Genomic DNA, 12339 nt, shown 5'->3' on the forward strand with positions numbered 1-12339 from the left:
CAGAAGAGTGTGCCTGAGAGCGGACACGCAGGGAGTGCATCCCACATCGCCATTTTAGAACAGGGACATTTCTTCAGTAAAGACTGCCTGAAAACAGCAGAAAACTCCCTCAGAAGCCAGAGGAGAGCAGGGGAAGTTCGCCCACGCCAGGCCCCCTCTGGCCTGCAGTCCAAGCCCTGAGGGGGAGCGGGAACCCACCACCGGGGCAGACCAGGCACACAGGGGAGTGTGTCCCCACATCGGCATTTTAGAACAGGGATCTTTCTTCAGTAAAGGTTGCTTGAAACTGACAGATGGCTCCCGGAGGAGCCAGAGGGAGCACAGAAGTTCACCCAAGATGCCGGCCAGTCCCAGCAACACAGTGTCCCAATGCATACGACAAATTAGAAAACAGACAGTAGGGACTAGAAGAACCACACGCAACCTAACAACTCCTCAGGAAAAAAGCACACCACAAAAAGAAAACCACCCCCCAGATTGCAACGACAGTAACTTGGAAGAACTTCTGAGCCTTCCAGAAAGAGAATTTAAAATTGCCGTGATTAAAAAAGTGACAAAACTCATAAAGGAAAACAATGATGAGAAAAATAATCAACGAGCAGAAGAATGAAATTGAGTCCTTAAAGGGGGAAGCAAAAGAAACGCAGAAGATCAAAGAATTAATGGAGGAACTGAAGAACTCTAGGGAAAGCAATGAAAGCAGAATAGATGAAATGGAAGAACGAATAAGTACTCTTGAAGACACAGAAATAAAAAGAACCAAAACAGAAAAGGAAAGAGAAGTACCAAGGAAAAAGACCGAAGAAAGACTTCGGAAACTATCTGACTACATGAGGAAAGGAAATATAAGAGTTATAAGAATACCATAAGGAGAGGAGAGAGATGTAGGAACAGAGAAAATATTCAAAGAGATAATTGAAGAGAACTTCCCAAATGTGAAGAAGAAGCTGAAAATTGATATACAAGAAGCAAGAAGAACACCAAATTCCATGACGAAAGGAAAAATACAGCAAGACACATAATAGTAAAGCTCCCAAGAATCCAGGACAAGGAAAAAATAATGAAGCTGATAAGAGGGAAGAAATAATAATATTCAAAGGAAAGCCAATCAGGCTGACATCAGACTTCTCTGAAGAAACACTACGGGCAAGGAGAGAGTGGAGGGACATAGTCAACAGACTCCAAGAAAACAGATGCCCACCAAGAATATTCTATCCCGCAAAGCTCTCCTTCCTCTATGAAGAAAGAATAAGGACCTTCCCAGACAAACAGAAACTCAGGAATTTTATTACGACTAAACCCCCACTCCAAAAAAATACTACAAGGAATCCTGAAGCCAGAAACTCAGAGGGACAAATAAGAATGAAAGAAGGCCAAAAAAAATTATTAAAAGAATAAATAAAATCAAAGGAAAGACAAACACAATGGCAAATACACATGCTAACATATCAATATTAACTCTAAATGTAAATTGAATAAACTCTTCAATAAAAAGACACAGAGTTGCAGCCTGGATTAAGAGAAACAATACCCAAACTTTTGCTGTCTCCAGGAAACACATTTAGCTACAAAAATGAAAATAGGCTCAAAGTTAAAGGATGGAAAACAATCCTACAAGCAAATGGACCAAAAAAGAAAGCAGGAACAGCTATACGTATATCAGATAAAACAGATTTCAAACTCAAAAAGATAAAAAGAGAACCCAACGGTCACTACATTATGATCAAGGAGACAATACTTCAAGAAGAAATAACACTCATTAACATATACTCACCAAAGAAAGGAGCACCAAAATATATCAGACAACTGTTGTCATCTCTGAACACAGACATCAGAGAAAACACACACGTAGTGGGAGATTTCAACACACCACTATCAACAATGGATAGATCAACAAGACAAAAAATAAGTAAAGAAACTAAAGTTCTAAATAAGGACGTAGAGCATTTGGGCTTAACAGACATCTATAGAACACTAAACCCAAAAAAAACGGAGTACACATTTTTCTCAAGCACACATGGATCATTCTCCAGGATCGATCACATACTGGGACACATGACAAACATCAACAGATTCACCAAGATTGAAATCATACCAACCATCTTTTCTGACCATGAAGGCATCAAACTAGAAATAAACCATAAAAAGAAGGCAAGGAACTTTCCTACCTCATGGAGATTAAAAACCACACTACTGGAAGACCACTGGACTAAGGAGGAGATCAAAGAAGAAATTAAAAAATTCTTTGAATTGAATGACAAGGAGGACACCAATATCCTAAATGTATGGGATGCAGCAAAAGCAGTAATAAGATGAAAATATATAGCAATAGAAGCTCACATCAAGAAACAAGAAAGAACTCAAAGAAACAACCTAATCTCAAAGCTCAAAGATCTAGAAAAAGAACAACAAAAAACCCAAAACCAGTAGAAGAAAAGAAATAATAAAAACCAAAGCAGAAATAAATGAAATTGAAACTAAAAAAAAAATCCAAAAGATCAATGAAACCAAGAGCTGGTTCTTTGAAAAAATCAATAAAATAGACAACCCCCTAGCCAGGCTCACAAAGGAAAAAGGGAGAAAGCACAAATAAACAGGATCATAAATGAAACAGGAAAAATCACAACAGACACAGCAGAAATCAAAAGAATAATCAGAAACTACTATGAACAGTCATATGGAAACAAGTTCAACAATCTAGAGGAGATGGACAAATTCCTACAACTCTACAATCACCCAAAGCTAGATAAAGAAGAAATAGAACACGTAAACAGACCAATTACAAGCAGCGAAATTGAAACAGTAATCAAAACCCCCCCCAAAACCAAAAAAACTGATGGATTTACAAATGAATTCTACCAAACATTCAGAGGTGAATTAGTGCCTATCCTTCACAAACTCTTCCAAAAAATTGAGAAGGAAGGGGCAATATCAAACATGTTCTATGAAGCCAACATTACACTTATACCAAAACCGAACAAGGACAACACAAAAAAGGAAAACTACAGGCCAATGTCCCTAATGAACACTGATGCAAAAATCCTCAGTAAAATTTTAGCTATCAGAATCCAACAATGTATCCATAAGATAATTCACCATGACCAAGTAGAATTCATTCTAGGAACATAAGGATGGTTCAACATCCGAAAATCAATCAATGTTATCCAACACATCAACAAAAAGAAATATAAAAACCATATGATAATATCAATAGATGCTGAGAAAGCTTTCAAAAAACTGCAACACCCATTCATGATAAAAGCCCTTGAAAGTCTTGGGATACAAGGAACATACCTCAACATCATAAAGGCCATCTATGACAAGCCAACAGCCAGTATCATTCTCAATGGTGAAAAGCTGAAAGCAATTCCATTAAGATCTGGAACAAGACAAGGATGTCCACTCTCACCACTGCTTTTCAATATAATATTGGAAGTCCTAGCCAGAGCAGTAAGACAAGAGAAAGACATCCAAGGAATCCAAATAGGAAAAGAAGAAGTCAAACTATCACTATTTGCAGATGATATGATAATATACATAGAGAACCGCAAAACTCCACAGAAAAACTAATTTAACTCATCAATCAGTTCAGTAAAGTGGCAGGATACAAAATCAACATGCAAAAGTCAGTAGCCTTCCTATACACAAACAATAAATCTGAAGAAGAAGAAATAAAAAAAAAATCCCTTTTATTATCAAAAAAAAAACCCCAAATATTTGGGAATAAATCTAACAAAATAGGTAAAGGACCTATACAAAGAAAACCATGAAACACTGTTAAAAGAAATAGAAGAAGACACAAAGAAATGGAAAGACATCCCCTGCTCATGGATTGGAAGAATATACATTATTAAAATGGCCATCCTACCAAAAACCATGTACATATTCAATGTTATTCCAATCAAAATTTCAATGTCATTCTTCAAAGGAATAGAACAATTATTAATGAAATTCATATGGAATCACAAGAAAACCCAAATAGCCAAAGCTCTCCTGAAAAAAAAAAAAGAAGGGAATGGAGGCATCACACACCCAGACTTCAAAGTCTACTACAAAGCCATAATCATCAAAACTGCATGGTATTGGAACAAGAATAGACATACAGACCAATGGAATCTAAGAGAAAATCCAGAAATAAACCCACAGATTTATGATCAACTAATCTTTGACAAAGGAGCAAAGACTATGCATTGGAGGAAAGGAAGTTTGTTCAATAAATGGTGCTGGAAAAACTGGGTCGCTACATGCAAAAGAATGAAGCTTGACCACTACCTCACACCATACACAAAAATCAACTCAAAATGGATTAAAGAACTAGACATAAGACCTGAAACCATAAAATACATAGAAGGAAACATAGGCGAAACACTATGTGATATGCACATCAAAGACATTTTTACAGACACATCACCCAAAGCAGTGATAGTGAAGGCAAAGATAAACAGCTGGGACTACATCAAATTAAAGAGCTTCTGCACAGCGAAAGAGACAATAGCAAAAACAAAGAGAAACCCCACCAACTGGGAGAACATTTTTGCACCCAACACTAATGATAAAGGACTGATCACAAAAATCTGCAAAGAGCTGATGAGACTCAACAACAACAAAGAAAATAATCCAGTCAAAATATGGGCAGAAGAGCTAAAAAGAAAGTTCCCCAAAGTGGAAATGCAAATGGCCAACAGGCATATGAAAAAATGTTCAACATCACTTGTCATCAGGGAAATGCAAATCAAAACTACCATGAGATACCATCTTACACCAGTGAGAATGGCACATATTAAAAAAACTAGCAACAACAAATGTTGGCGAGGGTGTGGAGAAAAAGGAACTCTTCTGCACTGTTGGTGGTAGTGCAAACTGGTCCAACCATTATGGAGAGCTGTGTGGAGATTTCTGCACCTACTAAACATAGAGCTCCCATATGATCCAGCAATTCCACTCCTAGGTATTTACCCAAAGGACACAGAAACATCAATTCCAAAGGGCACCTGCACCCCTATGTTTATAGCAGCACTGTTTACAATAGCTAAGCTTTGGAAACAACCCAAATGCCCAAAAATAGATGACTGTATCAAGAAGATGTGGTACTTATACACCATGGAATGAATATTACTCAGCATTCAAAAAAGATAAACACATGCCATTTGCAGCAACATGGATGGCGCTGGAAGGGATCATGCTCAGCGAAATAAGCCAGAAAGAAAAAGAAAAATACCGGATGGTCTCACTCATAGCAGGAATCTAGAAAACTTAAATAAGAGACCAGGAAAATGAATAACTCTAAGAAAGTGAAAATCAAAATCAACAAAAAACTATGAACCAGAGACACTCTATGGGGGGTAGAGGGCAGGAGCGGAGGGATTGGGGTCAAAATAAGGGGGTTGCAATTTTTTGGGGAATATAAAAATAAAATTTATTATAAAAAATAAAAGAAAGAAAACCATTCACCACTCATTAGTATTCACTTCAGGGACTTACATGAACATCATGATTTAAAAAAAAAAACTCTTAAAAAGAAACTGGATATCATTTAAATGTGTTTTATTTTCAACTGAAAGGTGCATAAAATCTTTTTTCAAGCTAGCAATTTGTCTTCTTTGAAGTTTCATTTTTTTCTTTGTTTCTGACTTTCCTAGAATTTTTACAATCTATTTCTAATTGCCTAAAGAATTCCATTAAAATGTAACTGATAATCTGATCCAGAATAATTTATTAATTCCACATTTTGAAAAAGAAAATAGACAACCAGTTGCATTTATTTTTAATTCTAATTATCTTCCCTGTCTCACAAAAATAAATCATGTGATATTAGAAATAAAAAAAAAGGAGACTGGAGTATCACGCTCCCTGATTTCTAACTATACTAGAAAGCCAAAATAATTAATATGGTATGGTACTGGAACAAAAGCAGACACACAGACCAATGGAATGGATTAGAAAATCCAGAAATAAACCCATATATTTAAGGACAACTAATCTTCGTTTGACAAAGGAGCAAAGAATATGCAATGGAACAAGAACAGTTTGTTCAATAAATGGTGCTGGGAAAACTGGACTGCTACTAGCAAAAGAATTAAGTTCAACTACTACCTCACACTATGTACAAAAACCAACTCAAAATGGATAAAAAACCTAAATATAAGACTTCAAAACATAAAATATATAGAAGAAAATATAGGTAAAACACCATATGACATACATCTCAGTAACATCTTTAAAAACTCATCCCCCAAAGCAAAGAAAGTGAAGGAAAAGATAAACTGGGATCACATCAAACTAAATGCTTCTGTACAACAAAAAAGACACTCTACTGATTGGGAGAAAATTTTTGCACATGACACAACTGACAAGGGACTGATCACAAAAATCTTAAAGAGCTCATATGACTTAACAAAAACAAAGTAAAGAATCCAGTAAAAAAAATTGTACAGAATAGCTAAAAAAAAGACACTTCTCCAAAGAGGAAATGAAAATGACCAACGGGTATATGAAAATGTTCAACATCACTTGTAATCAGGAAAATGTAAATCAAAACCATAGTGAGATACCACCTTACAGCAGTGAGAATGGCACATATTAAAAAAACAGGCAGCAACAAATGTTGGTGAGAATGTGGCAAAAAAAAAGATCTCTCTTACACTACTGGTGGGAATGCAAATTTGTCCAACCATTATGGAAAGCTGTGTGGAGGTTTCTCAGACTACTAATAATGGAGCTACCATATGACCCAGAAGTTCCACTTCTAGGAATCTACCCAGAGAACACAAAAACAATTTTAAAAGATACCTGCCCTCCTACGTTTATTGAAGCACTATTTACAATAGGTAAGATATGGAAACAACCCAAATCCCCAAAAATAGATGACTGGGTCAAGAAGATGTGGAATATATACATAATGGAATATAACTCAGCAATCAAAAAAGATGAACTCATGCCTTTTGCAGCAACATGGATGGAGCTAGAAGGAATTATGCTCAGTGAAATAAGCCAGAAGGAAAAAGAAAAATATCAGATGGTTTCACTTATAGGAGGAATGTAGGGGAACTAAATAAGGGATCCGGGAAAAATAACAACAGCAACAACAATAACAATAATAATAATTAGCAGGCAACCATCAATCAGACACATTCTGCAAGGAAGGGGGTAGAAAAGGGATCAAAACGGGGAGAAGAGCACAAGGGACTATGGTGATGGTTCACAGGTATATTGGTGGTGGGAATTTTATGGGGAATACACAATGATGTCAAAGATATAAATAAAAAAGAGGCAGACATACAGATGACCAACAGGCATATGAAACAATTCTCATCTCACTTGACAGCAGGAAATTACAAATCAAAATCACAGTGATACACTACCTCACTCCTTGTTACTCCAGTAACAAGTATTGGGCAGAGTGTGGAGAAAAGGTAACCCTTGTACAATGTTGGTGGGAATGTAGACTGGTCCAGTGCCCAGGATAACAATATGAAGGCTTCTCAAAATATTAAAAATATAGCTACCTTATGACCCAACAATCTCTCTCTTAGGTATCTCCTAAGGATGTGAAATCACCAATTTGAAGGTTATATGCACTCCTATGTTCACTGTAGCACTATTTACAACATTTAAGTTATGGAAACAATTTACATATTCAACAATGGGTGAGTGGATTAAAAAAATGTGGTATATACAGCCAATGGAATACAAATCAACTATAAAAAAAGATTATATTTTGAAATTTAAGGCATGAATGGAATTTGAGGGGGTTATACTAAGCAAAATAAGTCAGAAAGAGAAAGACAAACACAGGGTGATTTCACTCATGTGAAATACAGAGAAGCTAGACAAAAGAACACAAAAATCAAAACTAAAACAAACCTTAGAAATCTGACTATAGAGTTAAAGCTACTAAAGGGGAAGGGGGGAGGAATGAGAGGGGGATGGCACACAATGGGCTATGATGGAGATTTATATGTATTTTGTTGTTGGCATGGTTAACATATATTTGAAGAAGTGTGCACCTCTATCCTTAATTCATTTACAATGTTGTAATCCATTGTTACCTCAATAAAAATAATAGAAAACCAAAGGTTATATACAGTTTTTTTGACCCTGTAGGTACTTCAGTGCCCCTCACCAGCAAGTTTAAGAGTCAACTGCATTATATTTGTCACTGGGTTTGAGCAATTTTATTATTATGTGCCGTGGTGTATTTGCATTTCATGTTTTTTGTTTCTTTCGCGGGTAGCTATACCTCTTAAGTCTGTAGTTTTAGAGTTACATTAAGTTTAAAATTTTCTTAACCATCCTCATTTGGGAATTTAAATTACCCCTATATTAGTTAGCTGGAGTTTTTCATAGCTCACAGATGTTCTAATTTTAAAGTATTTTTACCCCTCTATATTTCTTTTGGGGTGGCTTCAACTATTAAGGTTCAAATTCTATAATTTTTCTTCTGTAACTTCCAAAATGATGTTAATACTATCCAAAATATTTTTTTATCCCAGATGCAGTTTTCATCTCTAGAAGTTTTATTTGGGACTTTTATATTTTCCATGCCTGTATTTAACTTTTTAAATATATGGACTACTATTATAAAAGCTATTCTAACATTCTTCTCTGATAATGTTAACTTCTGTCAGTTTAAATCAAGTGCTTATTCTCTTTATAATAGGTTCTGTTTTTCTGTCTCTTTGCATACTTGGTAATTTATTGCTGGATGCCAAACATTTTATCTTGCTGGATGTTGAAGAGTTTTGTTTTCCTATAAATATTCTTGACTTTTACTCTGGGAAACAATTAAGTTCCTTGGGATCAATTTGATCCTTTCAAGCTCATACCTTTTGTGATTTTTAGTAGGTCTGGAGTAGTTCTCAATGTAGGACTAATTATTCTCCACTACTGAGAAAAGACCCTCCTGAGTTCTCTTCCCAATGCCCCATGGATTAGAGGCCTTCCAGTCTGGCTAGCATGAACAGGCTCTATTTTTTTTAATTATTATTTTTTTTAATTTTATTTTTATATTGCCCATACAATTGCAACCCCCTTATATTGACCCCAATCCCTCCTTTCCCTGCCCCCACCCCCATAGTGAGCATAAACAGGCTCTATTTCCAGACTTGTGTGAGTGCCAGGCATTATTCCTTCTAATATGTTAGATAGTTATTCCCCTGACTTCAGGTAGTTTCACCCCATGTATGTCCTGATCTCTACTAGGTAAACATTGGGGAGGACCCTGATTGGTGGAATTTTCTTTCAGTGCTGTGCTTTCCTATCTGGTACTCCATCCTATGTATGACTCTAGATGTCTCAGTCTCCCCAGACCCTGAGCTCCAATTCCTCAAATATGGAACCCTGACAGACTCCGTATCAGTTCCACCTCCTTTGCTAAAGCCTGGAAACTCAAGATGGTAAGCTACACAATTGCATTGCTCACCTTGTTACTTTCCTATCTCCCAGAGATCACACTCCTTCCTGATGCTGAGTGAAACCATTTTTTCAATTTTTTTTTCTTTTATTGGGGTAGAGGAGGGCTTGGACACTGTTCAGGAAAGGACATAAACCTGGTATCTGTTAAATCTTGGTTGGAAGTGGAAATTCACCAAAACTTTTTTTAACAGTAAATCCCATTTTCCCCCACACAAATATGCACAAGGATTAGAAGGAAATATACCCCCAAAATAAAGAGTGATTACATTGTGCATTACTTAAAAAACATTGTTTCAGACTTTTCTACAGTAAATCTGATTATTTTGTAAAGAGGAAAAAAATCTTACTATATTTCTTCTGCATTTTTAATTGTACCATAACTTTTTTTTATTTATACAAGCACTGGGTACAATCAGAAGTGAGAGAATTCACCAGAGTCAGAGCAGGGAACAGAACAGGCAGACTGACGAAGTACACTGCAGAGGGGAGCAGCGGGCACGGCAGTAGAGGTCTGTCGCACCATGTGGGACCCACGCCAGTGGCTGGGGATCGAACCAGCACTGCAGAGGATGCAGGTAGCTTCGCAGCCCAGCACTCAACCACTGCGCCACCAGGGGAGGCCCGTACCATATAACTTTTAAAAGAGTTTTTAAAGAGCAGTTATGGATCCACAACAAAATTGAGAGGAATGTGCAGAGATTTATTAAATATCACCTGTCCTCACACACACATATATATAGCCTCCCGGATTATCAACAACCTCTACCAGAGTGGTACATTTGTTACAACTGATGAACTTACATTGACACATCAAAACCACCTGAAGTCCATAGTTCACATTAGGGTTCATTCTTGGTACTGTGCATGTTATGGGTTTGGACAAATGTATACTTGTTCATATCATAATTTTTAAAGGGAATAAAACTTCTTTGACTTTATCATTTCTCATATTAAAATAAATTACTTTCCTATATAGAACTTAATGTCAGTAATGTCATTTCCCTATACTGTAAGCTCCCAGTGGGGAAGAATCACATCTTAGTATTTTTTAAATACATTTTGTACAATGTCCCTTAACACTCTACATTATGAATATTTTAAGAATAGATAGTACCTAAACAGAGATTATTAAAACATTTAATAATCTATGATTTTTATCGTTAATACGCTGTTTATTTGTAGCTGTGGAGGAAGAATATAAATTTAAAAAAAATAGATTATTCCCTAACCTCAAAACTGCTGGCAGCTTTTTTCCACAGAATGTTGTGTAAATAGCCCATTAATTCTGTTGGCAGCTGTCTTCCTGTTTGGTGACCTGGAAAAAAAAGCCACACTCTAAAAACAAGAATCTAGATCTTGTATTAAATGAAGAGTCCTAACTATACTTAGAACTTATAATCATTAAGAAATGGCTACAAACCCAATCACATTCAGACAATTTTATCATCAATTCTAGGTTTCCTAGCAAAGTTGATTGTATAATACAATCACAGGTTGCTAGACACACTAATTTGCCCATCAATCTGTGTTAGTTTTCCAGACTAGTCTCTTTTTAACATATTTTCCATGTTCCAAATTTGATTATCTGATACCTTAAGTTATTGCAAATGAACAGCAGTAAAGCTAGAAATCATTAACAAGAAGAGTTTCAGCTACTGTGTACTAACCAGGTCAGATCATGGTCACAAGAAAGGCCATTTACACTTGAAAATCATTGTAAAACGTTTTAAGAACATGTTTACACAAAAACTTTATTACTTTTTATTTTACGTATTATTTATATCATTTTTCATTTTTGCACAAAGTATGCTTTTTCATCTTGGTTATAGTCCCCATACAATTTCCACCCCCTTTATTTTGATCTTAATCCCTCCTACCTCCCCCATAGTGTGGCTCTGCCTTATAGTTGCTTGTTCATTTTGATTTTTACTTTATTATAATTAGTCTTTTTCCTGGTCCCTTATTTAGGTTTTCTAAATTCCTGCTATGAGTGAGACCATCCGGCATTTTTTTTTTTCTTTCTGGCTTATTTCACTGAGCATGATCCCTTCCAGCTACATCCATGTTGCTGCAAATGGCATGAGTTTATCTTTTTTGATTGCTGAGTAATATTCCATTACGTATATGTACCATGTCTTCTTGATCCAGTCATCTATTTTTGGGCATTTGGGCTGTTTCCAAAGCTTAGCTATTGTAAATAGTGCTGCTATAAATATAGGGGTGCAGGTACCCTTTTGAATTAATGTTTTTGTGTCCTTCCACTCCTAGGAGTGGAATTGCTGGATAATATGGAAGCTCCATCTTTAGCAGGTTGAGGAATCTCCACACAGCTTTCCATAGTGGTTTGACCAATATGCACTCCCACCAGCAGTGCAGGAGAATTCATTTCTCTACGAATCCTCGCCAACATTTGTTGTTGCTAGTTTTTTAAATATATGCCATTCTCACTGGTATAAGACAGTATCTCATTGTAGTTTTGATTTGCATTTCCCTGATTGCAAGTGACATTGAACTTTTTTTCATATGCCTTTTGGCCATTCTCATTTCCTCTTCGGAGAAGTTCCTTTTTAGCTTTTCTGCCCATTTTTTGACTGGATTATTTACTTTGTTTTTTGGGAGTCTGATCAGCTCTTTGTAGATTTTTGTGCTCAGTCCTTTATCATTAGTGTTGTGTGCAAAAACTTTCTCCTAATCAGTGGTGTGTCTGTTTGTTTTGGTTACTGTCTCTTTTGCTGTACAGAAGCTCTTTAATTTGATGTAGTCCCAGCTGTTTTATCTTTGCCTTCGCTATCACTGCTTTGGGTGATGAGTCTGAAAGATGTTGCTGAGGTGTATGTCATGTAATGTTTTGCCTATATTTCCTTCTATATATTTTATGCTTTCAGGTCTTATATCTAGTTCTTTAATCCATTTTGAGTTGGTCTT

At 36.2% G+C, this 12339-nt stretch overlaps 1 protein-coding gene across 1 annotated transcript in view; it reads right to left on the reverse strand.

Annotated features, from left to right (window-relative positions):
• Positions 1-12339, reverse strand: part of TEX11 (testis expressed 11) — a gene marked incomplete at both ends in the record, with an annotated part of 405993 nt that overhangs the window by 178169 nt on the left and 215485 nt on the right. Inside the window, one exon of the mRNA XM_084259198.1 lies at positions 10644-10729. Coding sequence (XP_084115324.1) covers positions 10644-10729 — 86 coding nt within the window. The remainder of the gene's footprint in view (positions 1-10643; positions 10730-12339) is intronic.

This window comes from Talpa europaea (assembly GCF_964194135.1).
Source record: "Talpa europaea genome assembly, chromosome: X".
Classification (NCBI taxonomy): domain Eukaryota; kingdom Metazoa; phylum Chordata; class Mammalia; order Eulipotyphla; family Talpidae; genus Talpa; species Talpa europaea.